The sequence below is a fragment of the Amphiura filiformis genome, chromosome 4 (assembly GCF_039555335.1).
Source record: "Amphiura filiformis chromosome 4, Afil_fr2py, whole genome shotgun sequence".
NCBI classification, from domain to species: Eukaryota; Metazoa; Echinodermata; class Ophiuroidea; order Amphilepidida; family Amphiuridae; genus Amphiura; species Amphiura filiformis.
This window is the reverse complement of record NC_092631.1, coordinates 75687420-75714397: the sequence shown is the minus strand read 5'-3', so window position 1 is coordinate 75714397 and position 26978 is coordinate 75687420. Positions and strand designations below refer to the sequence as shown.

Here is a 26978-nt window from a genome sequence, read left to right as displayed (position 1 = left end):
GTATTGATGAAGTAGTGTGTTCTGCTTATCTATAGTAGATGTGTGTATTGATGAAGTAGTGTATTCTGCTTATCTATAGTAGATGTGTGTATTGATGAAGTAGTGTTTTATGTTTATCTATAGTAGATGTGCGTATTGATGAAGTAGTGTGTTCTGCTTATCTATAGTAGATGTGCGTATTGATGAAGTAGTGTGTTCTGCTTATCTATAGTAGATGTGCGTATTGATGAAGTAGTGTGTTCTGCTTATCTATAGTAGATGTGTGTATTGATGAAGTAGTGTGTTCTGCTTATCTATAGTAGATGTGTGTATTGATGAAGTAGGGTGTTCTGCTTATCTATAGTAGATGTGCGTATTGATGAAGTAGTGTGTTCTGCTTATCTATAGTAGATGTGTGTATTGATGAAGTAGGGTGTTCTGCTTATCTATAGTAGATGTGCGTATTGATGAAGTAGTGTGTTCTGCTTATCTATAGTAGATGTGTGTATTGATGAAGTAGTGTTTTATGTTTATCTATAGCAGATCAGAGTATTATTGAAGTAGTGTGTTCTGCTTATCTATAGTAGATGTGTGTATTGATGAAGTAGTGTGTTCTGCTTATCTATAGTAGATGTGCGTATTGATGAAGTAGTGTGTTCTGCTTATCTATAGTAGATGTGTGTATTGATGAAGTAGTGTGTTCTGCTTATCTATAGTAGATGTGTGTATTGATGAAGTAGGGTGTTCTGCTTATCTATAGTAGATGTGCGTATTGATGAAGTTATCTATAGTAGATGTGTGTATTGATGAAGTAGGGTGTTCTTCTTATCTATAGTAGATGTGCGTATTGATGAAGTAGTGTGTTCTGCTTATCTATAGTAGATGTGTGTATTGATGAAGTAGTGTGTTCTGCTTATCTATAGTAGATGTGTGTATTGATGAAGTAGGGTGTTCTGCTTATCTATAGTAGATGTGCGTATTGATGAAGTAGTGTGTTCTGCTTATCTATAGTAGATGTGCGTATTGATGAAGTAGTGTGTTCTGCTTATCTATAGTAGATCTGTATTAATGAAGTTTGTTATACTAATCTTTCAATGTAAATCAGTGTTTTGATGAAGTACTGTGTTGTTTTCTTCTAAAATCGAAACTACAAATGAGGAGAAGAATATATTGATACATCCTTACTTTAATAGGGGTAATCAAAAACCTGATGGATTGCTTTCACAATTGGAAATGAAGCGCTTCATCAAGTGAATGGATATGGCATAGGTATTAAAATTATGATTATTTAGAACATTTATTGCACACATTTAAGAAACGTATCATGGTTTATTGTCTGGTAAGACAAGTGGCTCTCTTCTCACTAAGTCATTTATCATGTTAATACTGCAATCTGTAAGGTGACAGGCAATAACATTAGTGCAAATTAAGCAGGCTATAGAATTTCATGTCTTTGATGTACTCAATACATAATATGTTACATGTTTAAGGCATATCTAGCACATTCATGTTACACTATCATACTGCCTCTCAAGGGATCTGTAATTTGTTTTAGGTTCTGTATTTGTGATGCGATCAAGCAAAATGAGTCTGATGTCAAACAAAATCAAAAATCAGTTTTCAACCTTTTTATATGAGCCATTTCCAGAGCTTTGTTTGCTGAAAACCCCATCATAATTAGACTTACGGTTCCAGAGATATGGCCATTTTAGTGTTGCTCAGAACAATAAAATACAAAGGAAGTTGAATACTATTATTGATTTATCTCAAAATCAATATTCCCGACATCCGACTCATTTTGCTCGATCGCATCACATTTTGTTTATCAAGTGTAAAATAACATCGGTTGTTGTGAAATAGATGAAATTAGCCTTGAAATTAGGGTAAACCTCTTAACATGACTTTACTTAGAAGCTATTGTATGTGCTGCTTCCTTAATTAGCACCCTATGGGCTTGTCTAACCTACAATGTCTCAAGTGTTCAGTGTCAGCGTACTTAGGCCTATAGCTTGGAATTGGATTTAAAAACCCTTCCATAAGAGAAAAGCAAACTGGGTTTAGATTGTTGAACTAGGTTATATTGTTGCTAAACTATGTTATTGTAAGGAATTACCCCTGATTCCAGAAAAACAGGGTACCAGTTATTTGGTATGTATTACTGTTTTATCTAATATAGCTCAATCCTAATTGTGTAGTTAAACCTAATGGCAATGAAAGTTACATTTTCATACTTGTCAAATGTTTGGTAATAAAGTATGAAAAATCTTAATTAACAAAATTTATGACATGTGCCTCATTTACTCACATTGGGTCACATATAATTCATGACAACTTTGATAATGCAGTCTCTTGCTATTGAGTTGCATTTGCTTTGACATTTGATCCGTATAATTCTCTTAATTTCTATGGTCTGGATTGTAACATTGGTGTATAGGGCAACCATCCTGTTTGACCACCGATATTGGATCTGTGATTTGACTTTCAAAATAAAATAAATGACAATGTACCCTGAATTGACTTACATAAGCCCCACCCCTGGATTCTAAATACACCAAATATGTAAACACTTCACATTTTTATAAGAAAATATCAAGATTTTTAGCAAACCATTTTTCTGTAAGATAAGATTAATGTTGTCTCAACTGCTGTTCAGTCTTGTAATTGCTTTGACATTCAAACCTTGCCCTTTTCACACTTTGATTTATGTGTGCTATCATTTTATAGCATCATTTTAGTGCTATTTCTGAAGCATCCTTGATTTGCTGTAATCAATTTATTTTGCATCTGCCATGTCTGTTTGATCCATTTATTTGTTTTCATCAAAAAGTTAAGTGGGCGAAAAGAAGCTTGAATAACAGATGCCTTGAAGTGTATTTGCACTAATGCCCTTTATCAATTTTTATACTTATATGTATTTGCATGCAAGCACAATGTAAGAGCAACATCTGTTCAAGAAATATGGAATTTACAACTGCAATGCTTATTGATTAAGCATGATCCAATTTGTTTTGAGGAATGAAACTTGCTAACCATGCTTTTACAGTGAAGCACACACTTTGTCTTTTGTATCACACTAACCTTTTTTTACCAGGATCTTCATTTCAGGGTGTTTGAAAAATGGTTGAAAGTGTTATAGCATGAACAATTCCCAGGCAGGAGTGGACACTTGTATTCTGAAGTGAATATCATGCTCATGTGGACTCGAAAAGGACCCTAAACAAGTATTTTCCCAGGGCTTCCATATTATACCACAGACATATATTGTGGTCATGTTTACACTGCAACAGTGGAAAACAAACTGTTGTTATTTTGCCATTTTATTATGTTCCATGTCAAAAATACACAATACCCAATCAACTTCATTATTATGTTTTCAGTGTTATTAGGAGTTAAGAAAACCTAATAATGATAATATTGGATGGCTTATTTCGCATGATACCATAACATATCGGATTCGTCATACAAATATCAAACTCGCCGTTGGCTCGTCCGATATTTTTATGACTCATCCGATATGTTATGGTATCATGCTCAGCCATCCAATATTATATCAAACTTGGTAGGGTGATAGGGTATGGAGGCCTCATGTGCTGTATAACTTCAAACTTAGTATGGTGGTAGTATACTGGTGGCCTTATGTGCAAAATAGTTTTGTGTCTTGTTATTTGCATATTTATGAATATGAGCTTATTTGCATATTGTCCTAAAATCCCATTAATGCACATGTATGCAATAACTGATTAACTTACAACTTAATATGATGAGAGAGTATGATCACTTTTTGTGGTGTATATTAGTTTTTTGAGTCAGGTTATTTGCACATTTATAAATTTTAATGACCTTATTTGCATTTTTAAGTCAAATACCATTATGCTACTCTGTAGCTTACATGCAATTACCAATGAACTTCCAACGTATTGTTATGTTATTTGCACATATATGCATATTAATGACTTCATTTGCATAATATTATTTTTTGTATTTACAACCTTTGTTATTTACATATCTTTGTTGGGGCTACCTTAATTATAAACCACTCAATTCTAGTTGTGATTCTTTTTGACACCCTAAACATGCTCATACAGGTGGACCACTTTAGATACAAAGACATGCAGAATCTTCTAGGTCTTGTAAGCATCTCTTCACACCCCCCTCTCCTTTTGCCTTCTGTTCATTTTTCTATGGGTCAATATCTCTTGGGATATGACTTGTCTTCACATCTCATGTTACAACACCTTTGATACCTTTTGCAATAGATATCCCCACATTCTGATTTTGTTTACACTTGTAAAACTATTTATAGCGTTGACTGTTTGTTAATTCATGTGATGGACATGTAGGAAAGTCACCAGGTAATGTCAGACAGGTCTGTAGTTTGGCAGGTATTGTCACAATATTAATGAAATATGTAAAAACATGGTGTGGCTTGGGATTATAAGGTGGTAAACCTGTTTCTTTGGTACTACATTTCATTATGATGACACTATTTTTGGTTAAGGTCAGTTGGAGTAGTTTTTTACCTGTTGTGAATTTGTGGAATCGTGGTATCTTGAGAGTAGTAAAGATCTCGGGCAAAAATTGGACCCCTTGGGTGCCAGACTCCTGCATGGGGATCACTTATGCCACAGGGCCAGATTGAGCTTTTTTGAGGTTGATTCGGTTAGGGTTAACCTACTCATATAGGGGGGAAATTAAGGTGTTATTAACCTACTCATAAAGTTCAAGGTGAATTATCAGTGAATTTATCAGTGTTTAAAGTGGGCACATTTTGCACTTTGAACGAAGCTCACAGAAGAATGTGGCAACTTTGATTTTTCTACCTCACATTAACCCTAACAGGACGGTATACTACAAAATACTACTTGATATATGCGCTGTTCATGCATGCATCCCACGTGGTGTGATGACGCAATCGCCCTAAGTGATATATAGGCACGGTTTTGCTGGCCAGCGAAGCCCAAGACCCGTGGCAAAGTGTCGCCGACCCAGTGCCTGGCATGCGAGGGGTCTCGGGTTCGAATCCCACCCAGAGCAAACAACTTCTTTCCTTCTTTTCTCTCTTTATTCCTTCCTTCTTTCCCTTCCCGTCGCCAAAAAGCCCTTAGGCGGTTAGGGTTAAGTGAACAGTGGGTAAATTCACTGCTTCTTGAAAATTTGAGCAAAATCCATTCATAACTTGATATTTAAATCTGATGATGAAAGACTTCAAAAAAAACACACTCACATTTTATCAGCTCAAACAGAGCCATTTGACCACTAGGTTTTTGTGAAATTGGTGCTTCCATAGGGTGCGCCTCGCATGCAGATAAGCGTCACGTATGTGTAGTGTGTCTGTGCATTAACAAATTGTGTTGTTGCGCATGTGTACCCCGCTGGTACAACAAACATTTTCTTTCATTTTAAGTTGCGAACACAAGTGAAATAGTGAAATAAAATCCATATATTAGGAGAGTTTGGGTTTACAAATCTGGATTTTCTTTCCTTGTTTATTTACATGACATATCAAAAAGCTCAAATTTGCGAATGAAACAATGTCTAGAGTACACAGTCACGTTAAAAATAAATCTGCAAACAACCAGAAATCTTAGCAATGTCTATCATTGTTTAATGTTGGTGAAACAAATAGGTTAGCAGAAAAGAGAAAAATTAATAGGAAATTGGACTTGAAGTATTTGAGTGGATCAATTCAATTTAATCATGTAGCCTTGTCTGATGCTGGCGGCTTCTAAAGTTACTAAAATACAGGTAGTATTTGGCTACATGGTGTCCCAAAATAATGGGCCCATATAATGCTATCTTAAAATGTGTTTTAAACAGTCATTCAGTGTTTGCATATGTTAATGTCGCAGATATATTTTTAAAAGAGCAAACAATTTTGTCAAAAAACATTTCTGGAATTGATGATAATTAACATAAAAAGAGTAGCATATTCCCCACTTGTGGCTCCCTTGTTTGATACTACATATAAAATGCTTGGCAATTGTCAGGATTTTTCCAAGTGTTACATGTACATCTCTGTATATGCAATGTAGACTAGGTGTTCACATAAAAAGTTGCTCTCTAAAAATCTCTGCAGTTATGTTGGTATGTGGAGATTTAGGTAATCAGAAATGACGATTTTCAGATAAAGAAAACAATATTTCAAGCAAAATAGAATGTTCTTTCCCACAGGACATATCCACAAATGCTTTTACCAAATTGAGAAGAAATCAATTGCACTTAAAAATACATATATTAGCTCCATGCGTTTTCACGCTCGGTGATCGCGCTTTCAGCTTTCGCCATAAATCGCCACTTCACTGGCGTGAGCATTCCGCACTAGAAATAGAAATCAGTTTCCAGTGATAAGCATATTCTGACGAGTGTAGGTCGGCTTCGGCTGGCTTGCATGAAACAATATTGTAAATAATGCTTTAATAAATCACCAAGTCTATTTTAAATGTATATTACAAGTCCATAGGCAGTTAGTTATTTTCAGAGGCAAATGCTAAATATATTTTGCCTTTCAAAAATGTCGCTGAAGGGGACAGAGTGGAAACTGGGTGTTGTTATGGCCAAACATCTGGAGTTGGAGTTAAAAGGGCATACACAAATAAATTCTTCAAAGTGTGAGAGACAGAAACAATCTACTGCAATTGGCCTTATTTATTTATTTATAGCTCCATGTCATACTAAAGGCTTTGTCTGGACATGAGGATGTGTTTTCACAAACATTCACAAAATGTTAGAAAAGGTCGCCATAAAGCATTTAGATGTCTGGTTATATATAAAGGTATATAAAGGGTATAAAACATTTGAATAACATTTATAAGACTTTTTTGAAAACTTGCTGCTCTAAAATAATGTTATTTAAGTATTGATGAAATATTTTGCCAAAATGTTTTACATTTCACAAAATGGTGTTGTAGTATTTTTCCTTCAAATGTTTTCAAACATTTTCTTGACTTATATATAACCGGATATATAATGTTATTAAAATGTTGGACCCAAACCACCAAAACAAATATTATTAAGATCATTTTTTCCTGAGAAATCTGTTACAAAGTGATCTTTCCAACATTCATGACAGGAACTGTGAATTAGACAGAGTACATAACAATGCATCAATGGCAGTAAGGTTGCCTGAAGAAAAATGCAAGTATGTGTGACTTCAACTGACATATTTTCACAACTTGTGCTGTCAGCAAAGACATACATTTTAAACTGAGGAGAGTCAAAGCTAGCCAACCTGGTAGATGTAGAGAATTTCCATGACTTTCCATTTTAAGAATTTGATACAAAACAACATTATCTTTGTTGATGTGTCTTTTGATCCTGTCTGATGCTCTACTTCCAGATCTAATGTGTCTGTTGAGATAGAGCAGGTGATTTCACATTCTTAAGGTAGTATGAACGGCTAATCACGCTTGCAACAAAATAGCCACAGTAGCAAATTAGAATTATGTATTAATTTAAAACTTAGAACAAACTAAAGATAAGTCTTCACTCCATCTATTTTTAGAGTTTCTAACATTTCAAAAAGTACTAACAGTACTATTAAATATCTCCTTTGTTAAGACTAAAATCTTGGGAATAGAATAACTGTCCTTATTAAAAGGGCATTTTTATTTATTTCATATTTTAAGATCGTACATTATGGCTTTAAGTGTGTTGTAATCTCAATCATATCCGTAAATACCTAGATACCGACACCTGTCATAACATTGTCTACACTCTCATTTTATCCAAACTCAATTACTGTAACTTACTCTTCAATGATATTGATAAAAAATATCTACACCATCTCCAGGTTCTCCAAAATAAATCTGCCTGCCTTATCCTCAGGCAACCCAGTCGCAGTGTTGCCAAAACTTTTCAGCGTCAAGATGCGGCACATTGACTTGCCAGGCCGCGGTAAAGGATTCTCAAGTAGCTCAATTTTTAAGCTTTCAAATTGGACGGAAAAGCACTTGACTTTCTTCCGGTACTTCTGGGAAGTTACTGACCGATCAATAAATGGTCACAAAACCCATTGTAATTTCAATTTGGAGCTTCAAAGGCTCAAAACCTTTATAAATCGGCTAAATTGAAAGGAAAATACATCAAATTAGTGCCGCGGCCTGAGACTGGCAAAAGTAGCCCAATTTTAGACAAGTAGCGGTATGCTTTTTTGAGTAGCGGCAAGTGGCTCCACTGGTTGCCTGTTGCCCAAAGGATACAGTTTAAGAGTCTTCTGCAGACATTCAAAGAATTTCATATTCACCCACCTGGTTACATCTCTTCTTATTTTCAACATTGGACCCACAAAACTTCTTATGCACTTCGACCTGACTCTGCTGCCATATTCAAATTGCCTCGTTCCAAGAAAAAGCTGGTGATCGTGCCTTTTCAACAGTGGGGCTGTGACTTTGGAGGTGAAACAAATATTACCACCTTCAAGAATCTTCTTAAAACTCACCTCTTTCCCACTGTATAGCTCTTTTCCTTTAGCTTACTTTTGTAAAAGGTGCTTTATAAGACACATTGGTTTATATTTGAGGCCCTATGTCACCTGATCGATAACGCAAAGTATCCTTAAAAACAATTTATTTTAGAATATCTCCTGAAATTCAGTGTTATCCTAGAATATCTACTGATATTTTCCATTATTTTAGAGAATGTGAATTTTTTTGTTTACAATAGTCTTGTGTTTTCTTCTTTTTTTTTAGGATGTTTCGTTATTTTGCGTTATCGATCAGGTGACATAGGGCCTTTTATGTAGTTTGGGTGTGTGTATAATTGTTGTCAAAAGGGCAAACCATGTTCTATTTTGTTTTTAGCTCAATCTTGAGGCTCCATTTCAAAAACGGTTTTTTTATTTTTTTGATATTGGCCTTATTTTTTGAGATATTGACCATATAAGGCATCAAATTGAACTTTTTAAAATTCACAAACACCTATATGCACAAAATGATGCCTAAAATCGGAAATAGACCAAAAAAAAAATGAGAAAACCGTTTCTTGAGTCGATCATGCTTTTTACGATGATCATATTTGCTTACCTACAGATGCTGTATTTATTGAGCTATCGTGTACCTAAATCGTCATTTTACCGAGAAAATGAACATTGAAATAATGGCCGTTGAAGTTTAAAGTGGTCAGAGTTTGCACTTTCATCGAATCTTGCAGGAGAATGCGGCAGTTTTTATTTTTCTACCTTATATTACATAAACATTGGGTAAACTTGATATTTAAATCGGGGGAAAGAACTTGAAAAAACTCATATTTTATCAGCTAAAACGGAGCCATTTGACCACTAGGTTTTTGTGCTTCCGTGGTGTTTCCATAAGATGCGCCGCGCATGCAGATAAGCGTCACAGTATGCGTAGTGTATTTGTGCGTTAACAAATTGCGCGATGCATAGCACGCGATGCGTTAAGAGTTATAGCGTGTACCCTGCTGGTACAACAAAGATTTTCTTTCCTTTTCAATTTCAAAAACGAGTGGAATAGTGAAATAAAATAAAATCCTTAAAATATTGCAGTTGGAGTTTACAATTCTGGATTTTCATTCCTTGTATTTATAAAAAACATAACAAAGTACAAACATATCAAAAAACTCAATTTTGCGAAAGAAACAATGTCTATAGTACACAGCTGCGTTAACATGTTACCATAATATCCAATCACAAAACTGGTTCTTGATCTTAATCTTAAAAGATTTTCTCAACACTCCCTTTTTAGGAGGAAAATAAGAATGTTGCAATGGGTGCTATTTGATGGAAGCTTTAGTCATGGGTGCTTATGCTGGCGATGTTTTCTGTAACAGCGTCTTTGAATATTCTTGGATTCATGTGTAATTGACTAGAAACAGTATGTGATGTATTTTAGTTTAGAACAATCCATTTAGTTATCAAAACCAGCAAACATGTCAACATCATAGTGAGAAAAACAAATGGAGCAGAAAACCCTGAACTACTCACCCCAGCTCATCAGAACTATATACATGCTATGCATTATTAACATTACAATCTATGAAAACATGACCAATTGCATAGCTAGCTGACACTGTTTACAGGGATATACAGTAACTTAATTTCAACACCCAACACATAAGACAAACTTATTAGTATGTAAGTTGTGTTTATTAAAAAAGCTTGATCCTGACACTGAATTTGACTCTAAACTATTTTCTTCATTATGTTCTAAATAGAGCACCTTCAATTAAAATGGCATGCATGTGTGCCATTTTATCCTGTTGTGCATTTAGTAGTGCCGCCACCATACACAGACAATTCTTCTTTTTTTAATATTGTCACCTCTTTTTTTTAATTGAACTTGTGAAACTTTTGGTGTGAAACGCTCTAAGGTTTGGATTTCATTTCAAGTAATATTGTAGGATGCCCTTTTTATTTTGAGCCGAACTAATGACAAAATGAAAGGAAATTGCTATTACATTCCAGTGCCTAGACTGTAAACGTGCCTATTGTACAAGGGTCATTCAATAAGTTCAGCCTCAACTCTTATAACTCTAGTTCTGTAAATGGTAGCTTCTTAAAATGTGGTGATACATTGGAATGTCACCTACAAGTGAGGGTAAATATAATATTGACACCTTTTCCTGATGTTTGTAAGTGACCTTTGCACCAAATTAACATTTGATACACCAGATATTGTGAAAAATCTTAAAGCATTGTACATGACATGAAAATGTGTATACATGTATCCGTACTATAAAACTAACTCTAAATGCAAGTGTTACCATTTAGCCTATATACTAACATATTATAAATGAAGCAACATCAAATCTGCAACCAAACAGAAAGATTACCAGCAATATAATGTGTTTTAACTTAAACAAATGATACCAGGTAATGTTTGATGGTCTTTCAGGGCATGGGAATACGCATGGGATCCAGCTGTTTGAAATGACTTAAATTCACTTGATATTTTCAAATTACTTTGATTGGTGTTAAATACCAAGTGCTATTTCCATAGACGTTTTCAAGTGCTTCCATTGACCGTTTCTTTTAATATAGACAATTTTTGCATAAAATGGCTCTTGAGTATTTTGTAAAAGAACAAACTTCAATTTTGTGTACTTCTGTCTTCTTTATGGCTATCTCTACTATTTTTCACCATTTCCGATGCACTGTATTCTGATTTAATTTTTCTTTTGGCTGCAACAGATGTAAAAACAAATTTTTATCCTAAGCCAGATAAGACACATGGTTGTAATAATGGAAAATATAAAAGTAATACTATTTGCAGAAGCAGACATATTAGGGTGGAGGTAGAACGTTTTGATTGACCCTTGTATATGAAATTTTCAAGCATTGTCAACTTTTGAAGAAAAGTTCAAAGCGGTATTTTTCTACATGTTTTCAATAAGCGCAAACCTTTATACATATACATATGGGCTATTCCAGTTGAAATCCATACACCCCCTATGGAAGACATGACCTTAATCTCCCATACAGAGATATAGATTTCAGATGGAGTCACCATTCAGGTAACCCCATTTTGAAATTCACATTCCCTGTGTGGGAGATTAAGGTTGTGTCTTCCATAGGAGTTATATGGATTTCAACTAAAATAAAATATAGCCGGGTGCATATGGTGCAAGAGACTAGTTTGAAATTCAAGAATTAGAGTTAAAGCAATTTTACACATCAAAATTAGGACAAAACCAATTAAAAGTTTCATCTCTGCTCTAGGTTTTAAACTCAGTTTACATGTAAATGAAAATTGGTGCTAAAAATACACATGTGCCCTTTATTTCAAAACTTGATCTCAAACTGGATATGGCTTCCGGTTTGATGTTACATTCACATTGAGGAAGATGCTCAAAAGATCTAGAATTTATCAAATTAATATATTGATCAATATACCAAATTTGTGTCTTTCTAAACCTTGTATTATTTTGACAACAACAAAATCTGTAATTGTGAGTATACAAAATGGGTTATCCATTCCACAGCAATTTATAAGAACCAATCATATACAAGCTGACTCAAAAAGAAGTAAACTCATGTTTGAGGAGCTGTAACTCGAGTTCTGTAAAAAAACTGCTATAAAATGAAAATACCGCTGGAAAGAGCAAATTCTGCACGTTTAAATAAAGAAAAGAATTGTTGCAATTGCTCACAGCAAACTCAAGTTATACTTATTTGAATACAACCACCCATTTTTGTAGCTGCACACGGTTTCACTTCCCAAGTAGGCCCTACCTATTATATTGATTGGTAAGGCGCTATATTCAAATGCAAATAAAGTTTTGTGGCAGGTGTGGTTTCGATCAATAATTCCTACATGTTTAAGGGCTCTTTTCAATGTGAATTTTATTTCACTGCACTACATGATAATAAAACGGGCCAAATGACAACATGGCACCAAATTTACCGCACGGGAGCGCAAGATTCTGTCGACGAAGTATCATGAAACTAAGAGTCCCACTGAAGTTCAGCGTCTTTTTCGTCTCAAATTTTCTATAGTTAACCGGGTTTCATGTAAGGGAGCAGTATATAAGAATGTGAACAAGCTCAATGTGCTAGCATGAAAGCTCAATGTGCATGTAACACTAAGGCACAGACAGCCGGAAGCTTCAGGCAGACCACGAACTGCTAGATCACAGTGAACATTGCTAGAGTTAGACATGCGTTACAGCAAGACCAAATATCAGCTCAATCATTTACCCAATATTCCCCAATCAAGCTTCTGCCGGATCGTTCGTAAAGACCTAAATTGGTATCCCTACAAACTATAGTACCGTCATGGACTTTGTTGAATATTAATTAAAAGCAAAAGTTGTCTTTTCAACAATAAATCCTGATAGCACTTTGCTGATTCGTCGAAATTGAAATGGATGAAAATCAATCAGCCGTGTGCAGCTACAAAAATGGGTGGTTGTATTCAAATGAGTATAATTTTAGTTTGCTGTGAGCAATTGCAACAATTCTTTTTTTTTTTTTTTTGTATAGAATTTGCTCTTTCCAGTGGTATTTTTATTTTTAGCAGTTTTAGTTACAGCCCTCAAACATGAGTTTACTTCTTTTGACTCAGCCTGTATTGCTAGACACAACACCAGATTGTAATATGCTAGGGAGAGTTTACATTTGTCAAGTGATACTACATATCTAGCCGAGTGTACACCAGAAATGTGGAACAATCTTCAATCTCCATCAGGTGTAGCACCTCACCAGCAGTTTTCAAAATTCTCTCAGAATCTTTCTTTCCAAACTGATATGTTTTTGTTGCATTTGCTGGGTTTTCTCATTGTTTTTTGGTTTTTTTACATGCTTCGGCACCATGCAGAGGTCTAGATAAAATAGCGGGTTATAACAATTTGCTTTATGTACGTATGTAATATATAGTGTAATCTTGAGTGACCTAACATTGGCAGTTTGTGGAAACATTGGATTACTGACACCATTTCAAGCTGGAGTCATATTTTGTAGGTCAGCTATCTTGTTAGCTCTTGCTATCGGACAGATTTAGATTTAAAGACTGTGTTACAGACTTTTCTCAGAAACTGGTAAACAGGTTGTATAGAGGGCAGAGTAAACACACGGGTCTTTTCAAGGGAAAATGAGACAGAACAAATAATGATCTATGACTTTTCTTTTGGAAACAAACACTCTAACCAAGAATCAGTTTCCTAGAAATTCCTCCCGGATACAGCCAGTGGGTATTTAAATACTTCCCATAATCCTGTAGCTTCAACTGTCACTGTAGTTTGAAAACTCAAAATAAAAATCTATATAGTGTGCAGGTGAGCTCAGTCTGTTTTTCACAATATAAAACTGGGCCCAATGAGGAAACCATTCATAATATAAATTCTTCTAGTCCTTTCAAAGTGCAATTTTAAAATCTGGTTATTTTCAGAACAGTGCATCATCTTAGAATTCATTGCAGCTTGTGGATGGTATACCTTATTTCTTACCTATTATATGTGATGGGAGGTATACCTTAAATGCTTATTCAATTTCAGTAATTGTAACCTATGGAAAATTCACAGACATTAGGCTATTCCAGTTGAAATCCATACACCCCCATGGAAGATATGACCTTAATCCCCACACACAGGGAGTGGAGATTTTAAATGGAGTCACCAATTCAGGTAACCGCATTTGAAATTCACACTCCCTGTGGAAGATTTATGTCATGTCTTTCATATGGGGTACACAGATGTCAACTGGAATAACCCATTATGTCAATCTTGTAGCATCTACGGACCAGGGAATCCATTAATGTGATCAAAATTCATATCTGTCAGTGCAATACCAATCTAGACTGAAAGATTTTATTATACTTATTTCACTTATGTACATATTTTCAAATTGGAAAGATCCTAGCCTCTCTTGTTGCTGTCTTTCATCTCATATTTCCCTCTCTTGTGTCTGTGTTTTGTTTCTTTAACATCAAATTTGTCTACAAATTAAAATTTGATCAAAATTTTGCAACATTTTATATTGATTCTGTATGACATCAAGATAACAGCTTTTTAATAATTTTTGAAGTAAAGGCATATAATTAAAATAAATTGTTTAACATAATCTAAGTAGAGATCAACCTTGGCCTTTAAAAATGGTAACTGGTCTTAAAATGTCAACCTGCTTACGCTAAATGCCTAAGTCATTTTACATGTTTCTCATTTGCAATTTTGATTTTCTTAGTATAAACTGATAATTAATAAAAATTTCCAGTCGCATTTGTCATTAACTTGTGGAATACATCTCCTTTGATGTATTAGACAAGTTAATGAAGAATGCGGCTGGAAATTTTTATTAATTATGGGTTTATTACTCAGAAAATCAAAATTGCAAATGAGAAACATGTAAAAATGACTTAGGCAATTAGCGTAGCAGGCTGACGATATTCTGTTTGAAAGAGTATATCATAGAGAAAATGGAAGGCAGTAATCAATACATGGATGTACCACCCAAATGGGTCTGTTTTTTATTTACATTTATGAGGTTTTCCTCCTGTATGTATCTTTTCATGGTGATTCCTATTGCTCATGTCACTGAAGGACTTGTTACAGTAGCTACATTTATGAGGTTTTTCTCCTGTATGCATCTTTTTATGTTGATTCTTGTGGCCCACACAACTAAAGGACTTGTTATAGTAGCTACATTTATGAGGTTTTACTCCTGTATGCATCATTTCTACAATTATGAAGTTTCCTCACCTATGTATCTTTTCATGTTTATTCTTGTCGCCCATGCTAATGACGATCTTGCTACAGTAGCTACATTTATGAGGTTTTTCACCTGTATGTATCTTTTCATGTCGATTCCTGTTGCTGATGTCACTGAAGGACTTGTTACAGTAGCTACATTTATGAGGTTTTCTCCTCTATGTATCTTTTTATGTTGATTCTTGTGGCCCACACAACTGAAGGACTTGTTAGAGTAGCTACATTTATGAGGTTTTACTCCTGTATGCATTTCTACAGTTATGAAATTTCCTCACCTATGTATCTTTTCATGTTTATTCTTGTCGCCCATACTAATGAAGGACTTGTTACAGTAGCTACAATTATGGGGTTTTTCTCCTGTGTGTATCTTTTCATGTTGAATCTTGTGGCCTATTTGACTGAAGGACTTGTTACAGTAGCTACATTTATGAGTTTTTTCTCCTGTGTGTATCCTTTCATGTTGATTCTTGTGGCCTATTTGACTAAAGGACTTGTTACAATAGCTACAATTATGCGGATCGTTCAGTAAAGACCTAAATTGGTATCCCTACAAACTATAGTACCGTCATGGACTTTGTTGAATATTAATTAAAAGCAAAAGTTGTCTTTTCAACAATAAATCCTGATAGCACTTTGCTGATTCGTCGAAATTGAAATGGATGAAAATCAATCAGCCGTGTGCAGCTAAAAAAATGGGTGGTTGTATTCAAATGAGTATAATTTTAGTTTGCTGTGAGCAATTGCAACAATTCTTTTTTTTTTTTCACCCGTGTAGAATTTGCTCTTTCCAGTGGTATTTTTATTTTTAGCAGTTTTAGTTACAGCCCCTCAAACATGAGTTTACTTCTTTTTGACTCAGTCTGTATTGCTAGACACAACACCAGATTGTAATATGCTAGGGAGAGTTTACATTTGTCAAGTGATACTACATATCTAGCCGAGTGTACACCAGAAATGTGGAACAATCTTCAATCTCCATCAGGTGTAGCACCTCACCAGCAGTTTTCAAAATTCTCTCAGAATCTTTCTTTCCAAACTGATATGTTTTTGTTGCATTTGCTGGGTTTTCTCATTGTTTTTTGGTTTTTACATGCTTCGCACCATGCAGAGGTCTAGATAAAATAGCGGGTTATAACAATTTGCTTTATGTACGTATGTAATATATAGTGTAATCTTGAGTGACCTAACATTGGCAGTTTGTGGAAACATTGGATTACTGACACCATTTCAAGCTGGAGTCATATTTTGTAGGTCAGCTATCTTGTTAGCTCTTGCTATCGGACAGATTTAGATTTAAAGACTGTGTTACAGACTTTTCTCAGAAACTGGTAAACAGGTTGTATAGAGGGCAGAGTAAACACACGGGTCTTTTCAAGGGAAAATGAGACAGAACAAATAATGATCTATGACTTTTCTTTTGGAAAAAAACACTCTAACCAAGAATCAGTTTCCTAGAAATTCCTCCCGGATACAGCCAGTGGGTATTTAAATACTTCCCATAATCCTGTAGCTTCAACTGTCACTGTAGTTTGAAAACTCAAAATAAAAATCTATATAGTGTGCAGGTGAGCTCAGTCTGTTTTTCACAATATAAAACTGGGCCCAATGAGGAAACCATTCATAATATAAATTCTTCTAGTCCTTTCAAAGTGCAATTTTAAAATCTGGTTATTTTCAGAACAGTGCATCATCTTAGAATTCATTGCAGCTTGTGGATGGTATACCTTATTTCTTACCTATTATATGTGATGGGAGGTATACCTTAAATGCTTATTCAATTTCAGTAATTGTAACCTATGGAAAATTCACAGACATTAGGCTATTCCAGTTGAAATCCATACACCCCCATGGAAGATATGACCTTAATCCCCCACACAGGGAGTGTAGATTTTAAATGGAGTCACCAATTCAGGTAACCGCATTTGAAATTCACACTCCCTGTGGAAGATTTATGTCATGTCTTTCATATGGGGTACACAGATGTCAACTGGAATAACCCATTATGTCAATCTTGTAGCATCTACGGACCAGGGAATCCATTAATGTGATCAAAATTCATATCTGTCAGTGCAATACCAATCTAGACTGAAAGATTTTATTATACTTATTTCACTTATGTACATATTTTCAACTTGGAAAGATCCTAGCCTCTCTTGTTGCTGTCTTTCATCTCATATTTCCCTCTCTTGTGTCTGTGTTTTGTTTCTTTAACATCAAATTTGTCTACAAATTAAAATTTGATCAAAATTTTGCAACATTTTATATTGATTCTGTATGACATCAAGATAACAGCTTTTTAATAATTTTTGAAGTAAAGGCATATAATTAAAATAAATTGTTTAACATAATCTAAGTAGAGATCAACCTTGGCCTTTAAAAATGGTAACTGGTCTTAAAAATCGTCAACCTGCTACGCTAAATGCCTAAGTCATTTTACATGTTTCTCATTTGCAATTTTGATTTTCTTAGTATAAACTGATAATTAATAAAAATTTCCAGCCGCATTTGTCATTAACTTGTGGAATACATCTCCTTTGATGTATTAGACAAGTTAATGAAGAATGCGGCTGGAAATTTTTATTAATTATGGGTTTATTACTCAGAAAATCAAAATTACAAATGAGAAACATGTAAAATGACTTAGGCAATTAGCGAACAGGCTGACGATATTCTGTTTGAAAGAGTATATCATAGAGAAAATGGAAGGCAGTAATCAATACATGGATGTACCACCCAAATGGGTCTGTTTTTTATTTACATTTATGAGGTTTTCCTCCTGTATGTATCTTTTCATGGTGATTCCTATTGCTCATGTCACTGAAGGACTTGTTACAGTAGCTACATTTATGAGGTTTTTCTCCTGTATGCATCTTTTTATGTTGATTCTTGTGGCCCACACAACTAAAGGACTTGTTATAGTAGCTACATTTATGAGGTTTTACTCCTGTATGCATCATTTCTACAATTATGAAGTTTCCTCACCTATGTATCTTTTCATGTTTATTCTTGTCGCCCATGCTAATGACGATCTTGCTACAGTAGCTACATTTATGAGGTTTTTCACCTGTATGTATCTTTTCATGTCGATTCCTGTTGCTGATGTCACTGAAGGACTTGTTACAGTAGCTACATTTATGAGGTTTTCTCCTCTATGTATCTTTTTATGTTGATTCTTGTGGCCCACACAACTGAAGGACTTGTTAGAGTAGCTACATTTATGAGGTTTTACTCCTGTATGCATTTCTACAGTTATGAAATTTCCTCACCTATGTATCTTTTCATGTTTATTCTTGTCGCCCATACTAATGAAGGACTTGTTACAGTAGCTACAATTATGGGGTTTTTCTCCTGTGTGTATCTTTTCATGTTGAATCTTGTGGCCTATTTGACTGAAGGACTTGTTACAGTAGCTACATTTATGAGTTTTTTCTCCTGTGTGTATCCTTTCATGTTGATTCTTGTGGCCTATTTGACTAAAGGACTTGTTACAATAGCTACAATTATGCCGGATCGTTCGTAAAGACCTAAATTGGTATCCCTACAAACTATAGTACCGTCATGGACTTTGTTGAATATTAATTAAAAGCAAAAGTTGTCTTTTCAACAATAAATCCTGATAGCACTTTGCTGATTCGTCGAAATTGAAATGGATGAAAATCAATCAGCCGTGTGCAGCTACAAAAATGGGTGGTTGTATTCAAATGAGTATAATTTTAGTTTGCTGTGAGCAATTGCAACAATTCTTTTTTTTTTCACCCGTGTAGAATTTGCTCTTTCCAGTGGTATTTTTATTTTTAGCAGTTTTAGTTACAGCCCCTCAAACATGAGTTTACTTCTTTTTGACTCAGCCTGTATTGCTAGACACAACACCAGATTGTAATATGCTAGGGAGAGTTTACATTTGTCAAGTGATACTACATATCTAGCCGAGTGTACACCAGAAATGTGGAACAATCTTCAATCTCCATCAGGTGTAGCACCTCACCAGCAGTTTTCAAAATTCTCTCAGAATCTTTCTTTCCAAACTGATATGTTTTTGTTGCATTTGCTGGGTTTTCTCATTGTTTTTTGTTTTTTTACATGCTTCGCACCATGCAGAGGTCTAGATAAAATAGCGGGTTATAACAATTTGCTTTATGTATTATGTAATATATAGTGTAATCTTGAGTGACCTAACATTGGCAGTTTGTGGAAACATTGGATTACTGACACCATTTCAAGCTGGAGTCATATTTTGTAGGTCAGCTATCTTGTTAGCTCTTGCTATCGGACAGATTTAGATTTAAAGACTGTGTTACAGACTTTTCTCAGAAACTGGTAAACAGGTTGTATAGAGGGCAGAGTAAACACACGGGTCTTTTCAAGGGAAAATGAGACAGAACAAATAATGATCTATGACTTTTCTTTTGGAAAAAAACACTCTAACCAAGAATCAGTTTCCTAGAAATTCCTCCCGGATACAGCCAGTGGGTATTTAAATACTTCCCATAATCCTGTAGCTTCAACTGTCACTGTAGTTTGAAAACTCAAAATAAAAATCTATATAGTGTGCAGGTGAGCTCAGTCTGTTTTTCACAATATAAAACTGGGCCCAATGAGGAAACCATTCATAATATAAATTCTTCTAGTCCTTTCAAAGTGCAATTTTAAAATCTGGTTATTTTCAGAACAGTGCATCATCTTAGAATTCATTGCAGCTTGTGGATGGTATACCTTATTTCTTACCTATTATATGTGATGGGAGGTATACCTTAAATGCTTATTCAATTTCAGTAATTGTAACCTATGGAAAATTCACAGACATTAGGCTATTCCAGTTGAAATCCATACACCCCCCCCATGGAAGATATGACCTTAATCCCCCACACAGGGAGTGTAGATTTTAAATGGAGTCACCCATTCGGTAACCGCATTTGAAATTCACACTCCCTGTGGAAGATTTATGTCATGTCTTTCATATAGGGTACACAGATGTCAACTGGAATAACCCATTATGTCAATCTTGTAGCATCTACGGACCAGGGAATCCATTAATGTGATCAAAATTCATATCTGTCAGTGCAATACCAATCTAGACTGAAAGATTTTATTATACTTATTTCACTTATGTACATATTTTCAACTTGGAAAGATCCTAGCCTCTCTTGTTGCTGTCTTTCATCTCATATTTCCCTCTCTTGTGTCTGTGTTTTGTTTCTTTAACATCAAATTTGTCTACAAATTAAAATTTGATCAAAATTTTGCAACATTTTATATTGATTCTGTATGACATCAAGATAACAGCTTTTTAATAATTTTTGAAGTAAAGGCATATAATTAAAATAAATTGTTTAACATAATCTAAGTAGAGATCAACCTTGGCCTTTAAAAAATGGTAACTGGTCTTAAAAATCGTCAACCTGCTACGCTAAATGCCTAAGTCATTTTTACATGTTTCTCATTTGCAATTTTGATTTTCTTAGTATAAACTGATAATTAATAAAAATTTCCAGCCGCATTTGTCATTAACTTGTGGAATACATCTCCTTTGATGTATTAGACAAGTTAATGAAGAATGCGGCTGGAAATTTTTATTAATTATGGGTTTATTACTCAGAAAATCAAAATTGCAAATGAGAAACATGTAAAAAACTTAGGCAATTAGCGAAAGCAGGCTGACGATATTCTGTTTGAAAGAGTATATCATAGAGAAAATGGAAGGCAGTAATCAATACATGGATGTACCACCCAAATGGGTCTGTTTTTTATTTACATTTATGAGGTTTTCCTCCTGTATGTATCTTTTCATGGTGATTCCTATTGCTCATGTCACTGAAGGACTTGTTACAGTAGCTACATTTATGAGGTTTTTCTCCTGTATGCATCTTTTTATGTTGATTCTTGTGGCCCACACAACTAAAGGACTTGTTATAGTAGCTACATTTATGAGGTTTTACTCCTGTATGCATCATTTCTACAATTATGAAGTTTCCTCACCTATGTATCTTTTCATGTTTATTCTTGTCGCCCATGCTAATGACGATCTTGCTACAGTAGCTACATTTATGAGGTTTTTCACCTGTATGTATCTTTTCATGTCGATTCCTGTTGCTGATGTCACTGAAGGACTTGTTACAGTAGCTACATTTATGAGGTTTTCTCCTCTATGTATCTTTTATGTTGATTCTTGTGGCCCACACAACTGAAGGACTTGTTAGAGTAGCTACATTTATGAGGTTTTACTCCTGTATGCATTTCTACAGTTATGAAATTTCCTCACCTATGTATCTTTTCATGTTTATTCTTGTCGCCCATACTAATGAAGGACTTGTTACAGTAGCTACAATTATGGGGTTTTTCTCCTGTGTGTATCTTTTCATGTTGAATCTTGTGGCCTATTTGACTGAAGGACTTGTTACAGTAGCTACATTTATGAGTTTTTTCTCCTGTGTGTATCCTTTCATGTTGATTCTTGTGGCCTATTTGACTAAAGGACTTGTTACAATAGCTACAATTATGGGGTTTTTCTCCTCTATGTATCTTTTCATGTTGATTCTTGTGGCCCATTTGGTTGAAGGACTTGTTACAGTAGCTACATTTATGAGGTTTTTCTCCTCTATGTATCTGTTCATGTCGACTCTTGTGGCCTATTTGACTGAAGGATTTGTTACAGTAGCTACAATCATGAGTTTTTTCTCCTGTATGTATCTTTTCATGTTTATTCTTGTCACCCATTTGACTGAAGGACTTGTTACAGTAGCTACATTTATGAGGTTTTTCTCCTCTATGTATCATTTCATGTCTGTTCTTGTCGTTCATTCGACTGAAGGACTTATTACAATAGCCACATGTATGAGGTTTTTCACCTCTATGTATCGTTTCATGTTCATTCTTGTGGCCCATTTGACTGAAGGATTTGTTGCAGTAGCTACATTTATGAGGTTTTTCTCCTGTATGTATCTTTTCATGTTTATTCTTGTCGCACATTTGACTGAAGGACTTGTTACAGTAGCTACATTTATGAGGTTTTTCTCCTGTATGTATCTTTTCATGTTGATTCTTTTGGCCCATTCGACTGAAGGACTTGCTACAGTAGCTACATTTATGAGGTTTTTCTCCTCTATGTATCTTTTCATGTCTATTCTTGCTGCCCATTCGACTGAAGGATTTGTTACAATAGCTACATTTATGAGGTTTTTCTCCCCTATGTATCTTTTCATGTTCATTCTTGTGGCCCATTAGACTGAAGGATTTGTTGCAGTAGCTACATTTATGAGGTTTTTCTCGTCTATGTATCTTTTCATGTTGATTCTTGTGGCCCATGTGACTGAAGGACTTATTACAGTAGCTACATTTATGATGTTTTTCTACTCTATGTATCTTTTCATGTGCATTCTTGTGGCCCATTTGACTGAAGGATTTGTTGCAGTAGCTACAATTATGATTTTTTTCTCCTGTATGTATCTTTTCATGCCGATTCTTGGTGCTCATATGACTGAAGGACTTGTTACAGTAGCTACATTTATGCACCATACCATGCTTACCCACTTTTCCACAATAACTGAACGATTTTTCATGACATGTAGATTTCTTTTTCTTAATTATATTCACCTTTGCTGCAGAAGAAGAAAGTTTGCTTGTGTCATACACTCTTGGTTTGCCTTTCTGCACATTAATTTTTTGGTTTAGCACATCTTTTTGAAAAGGGACACTATTTGTGGTTGATATCATTGCTGCTTGCATTTGAGTTTTGTCATCTCTTGGTTTGTTTTCCTTAGCACAAGATACAGTTGCACTCAGATCAGGCTGCTGTTTCCTCCATGGGAAAGTAGCACATCTTGCCTTGGGTGGTAAACAAGGATTGCTATACCAGTATGGTGTTATTGTTAACTTGTGATGACGAAGATGAGATAAGTACCGAGGGATGCTGTTGATGAACCTCCTCTTACAATACTTGCACACGGGGTCATTCAGCAAATCCCACTGCCGTTTTGGTCGATTTGACATTATATCTGTGTAAGATAGAAAAATAATTTCCATAAGAACGTAATATGGCAGGCACATTGTAAGTTTTCTATCTAAATGTTATCACAAATTAAAACTAAAAACTAGAAGTTTTATATTTGCACACAGGTACGGCATGCCCGCATGTTTGGAACTTCTTCAATACCTGTATAACCCCCAGGGAGTATCAGTGTTCCAACTCATAGTCCTGAAGCTGCTATATATGAAGAGCTTATTTCCAAACCGTGTTATGTCCACCCACCTTCAAAATTGAGATTTTGATGAAAATGGGTAGTGAGTAACTAGGGCTATCCAGCAATGTGTGTTTTTTTTCTCCAAAATTAGTCAAGTCCCGAAATATTGACACACAAAGTATCGATTTTTTTCCAAAACGTGTTAAGTTTGGTAGCAAACTGTGCTAAGTCCATGAACACTGCCCTTGTGGGCAGCTTGTAGGCAATTAGCACGGCATAGGGCTTCCAATAGTTAATCGCCCAAGTTCTGCATGATTGATAACATTGCTTTGCTTTGCGTCTTCGTTCTTTTTTGGTCCTGAGACTAGTGTACCTGAATTTGGTCTGCATAAAAAGTTGTTGTTGTTGATTTGGTTTTTTTAAAAATATTAGTAGGCCTAGTTTGTATGGGATTTCTTAAATATTTGATAGATACCTCCAGAAAGACATGAACAGGGTGGGAAGGGGGAGAGTGAGAGGTTATGATGGTAGAATTAATGTTAGAGGATGGTGGTAGTGGTAGTTTTTGATATTATTATTTTGTATGATTATCAAAATGTACTACTAAATTCAAGGTATTATTTTAAAGTTAAAGGTATACAAAACTTAGGACTTAACGACTCAAAAACTTACGGCTGTCAATATGAGATTAGGGTGGAAGCATGGGGGAGGGGGAAATTGTGATAATGTGATAAAACAAGTGGATATATTGGGTCATCACTTATTGTCAGTGAAATGATGTTTATTCAATCCTGAGAAATGCAATACAACTCAGTTTTGAATTTTGAACTATTTTAAACATCAAATTTTGATAGAAAATGGTTGGGGAGAGGGGGTTCGAGATGCAAGGTGTTTTGTGGCAAAATTGTGTTTTATATAGTACATGTAGTATGTTTTTAATATTTTTTTTATCTTTTAAGACTAGTCTGAGAAAAATATGGTCAGTTCTGTGTTACAGATGCTATGTTTTGTATCAAAATGTGTTAAGTCCACGCCAGAAATTATGTTTTGTGTCAAAACGTGTTAAGTCCATGCTATTTTTAAAACAAATTAATTCATTAAAAAAACCAAAAGTCTCTAGATTTAAACTTAACATGTTTTTATGGTCCTATATATATCACCTTCACTTCACTGTAATTTTATAGAAATCAAACTTTTTTTCATTGCCATAAAGAAAATTCCTGATTTTCTTCAAAGTGAATCTTGTGGACTTAACACGGATTGGAAATAAGCTCTTCATATGCTGATTAATGACAGGTCCTTTATTTTAACATTAAATGTGGCCCCATACTAATTAACATGGGGTTTATGTACCCATGTAAATGTTTAATGCTCAAGTGCTATTATTGTACCAACTATAAAGCGGTGTTATTTACTAAGAAACAAGCAGTCTTTGTTTTAACATTTGGGCCTCGGGGGCCCTTATTCTTTCACATCCAGGGGTTAAGGCACTAAGATGTATCAGTGCTGTAGGGCGAGATGCGAAGCACTGCACATGAACATTTTGGTTGTTGGATTGCAATTAAATTTAAACTCTTTTTGGGTAACAACGAAAAAGGGAATATCTTAAACAATTTGGGCCCATCTGGCCCAATGGTAAATCCAGCCCTGGCATGAGTTGCCCAAAACAATTGCCAGATATGAGCGTGACCATTAATAATGCAATGCACCTCTGTGGATTTCATGCTTCGTAATAATTGATTAACAGGTGAGCAGTAATGGCTGCCATGCTGCTTGTACAGGATTGCAGCTTTACCTTATAAAATACATGCATTTGTCTAGACTTTCATATTTAAAAAAAATTTGTCTGTGCTCCCCAGAGATTTTGCATCTAGAGGAATTGAAATGGTATATTGCTCACCACATAGGCCTACATATTTGTGACTGGACACCACGAATCAGCCATAAAGTCGGCCCTGGTCAATTTTGTTTTATTTTGTGTTTAGAAAATATATATCATAAGCTTTAAAATGGTATATCATTTGACTTCAAACGATATCCAGAAGCGGGGTTATGGTTTCTTGAACTCTGTTCCTTCAACAAAATTGTACCTTTGTTCGGTTCTACGTGTGTCTCTTTTTCCACATTTCTGGTAATAAATATCAAATGTCATAATTGGCGGTCATTTCAAATCATTCCCAAGTCAACGGGGTTCAGGAATGTCCTCTCATTATTAATTGTTGGTTACTTGAACAGGATTTAGCCTAAGCAAACAAAGACAAGAATTATTTAATGATTCTATAGAAATAGGTAGAAGCTTATTATCCTCTTCAGCAAGAGGATTATTGATTGGTTTAAACAGTGTTTGATGAGATACTTGTCGCACCGAAGTGAGATACCTATGAATACGACCTTCGCACACATTTTACACTGTAACTCAGAATACAATTTGCTGAGTTTATGGCTCATTCGTAGTGACCAGTCACATTTTTTTGTTAAGGAGTACAATGCTGATTTTGTACAATCTGTGTCCAAACAGTTTTGATCAAAGTTTCAATGTTTCCGATAGTAAACATGGCTTGTAGTTGAAATTGGTTAGAGCTACTAATCCAGCTTTGATCTGAGACATTAGATTTTTTAATCGCAGGTTTTGAGGACAAAATACAACAAAACACATAAAATATATTTTGTTGTATTTCTGTATTTTGTCCTTTTGTTGTTATTGCATTTCTGTGTGTATTTTGGTATGTCATAAATAGAACACAGCACAAACAGTAATTTTGATCCAAACAAGACAATTATTTTTAAATATATTTTTATATATTTTTTGGGCCTGTTATGCTAATCACATTATATTATTTTTTAGACCTAATGATACAGATAATGATTAAATATTACCTGTGATATATGCTGCTGCTGCAAGGTAATCAACTCTTTCTGAATAATTGGCTGCAAACCAAAAAATTGCTGCTGCAGTGAGATGAACCCTTCTCAAATACTTCTCATCCAACTACCAAGCCACCTATATCAAATTAAAATCAAGAATATAAAGAAGCAGATGAAGACTGTGAATAAATTGTGAGATCAAAGTTGAATGTTACCAAGGCAGTTAGTGCTCCGTGTCATTACCCATCAGACACCACTGAATCACACGACCAGAAAAAAAATAGGAACTACCACAAAAACTGATCGCTGCTGTTGGCAAAAATTTTCGCACTACATAATGGTTCACATTCAGGTTCACTTTTTAAAGGGCGAATTGTAGTTATGATAACAAAAATGACTGGTAAGAAAATCTATGACCTGATGTAAGTCCAGGCTAAGGCCTCAATTCACTTCCAATACCTTTTGACAATCACAAACACAAGACGGTGTTGGCATATATATTAAACAATAATAAATCACTGAATAAAGAAATTGTTATCTAATCAAGACCTTTCCATTTAGACAAGAATACTTAAATTATTTAAATATAAACTACTCACACAAAGTTGATGAAACACAAAGTTGATGAAACACAAAGCAAAACGTTTTGGTCCTATACACACCAGTATACCATCCATTCATAACAACCATCTGGAACACACTGACCCAGAATCACACACTGTGATCAGTCAACTGAACAGGACAAAGAAGTCTCACTAAACGTAACAAAAGAAATGATGAAAAGGGTAATACTAATAATAA

General features: G+C 34.9%; 2 protein-coding genes across 3 annotated transcripts in view; one reads left to right on the top strand and one right to left on the bottom strand.

Annotated features, from left to right (window-relative positions):
• LOC140151412 (NADPH:adrenodoxin oxidoreductase, mitochondrial-like) overlaps positions 1-26978 on the top strand; it is a 704260-nt gene that overhangs the window by 163022 nt on the left and 514260 nt on the right. The gene's annotated exons all lie outside the window — the stretch shown is intronic.
• LOC140151411 (uncharacterized) lies at positions 21312-26918 on the bottom strand. 2 transcript variants are annotated; one of them, XM_072173743.1, is made up of 3 exons: positions 26777-26918; positions 26190-26313; positions 21312-23126 (listed from the first exon to the last, which is right to left on the bottom strand). In XM_072173743.1, the coding sequence occupies exon 3, from the start codon at positions 23119-23121 to the stop codon at positions 21391-21393; it is 1731 nt and encodes a 576-aa protein (XP_072029844.1). In that variant the 5' UTR covers positions 23122-23126; positions 26190-26313; positions 26777-26918; the 3' UTR covers positions 21312-21390. The 2 variants fall into 2 exon arrangements, with proteins under 2 accessions (XP_072029844.1, XP_072029845.1); XM_072173744.1 differs by having other exon boundaries at positions 26793-26918.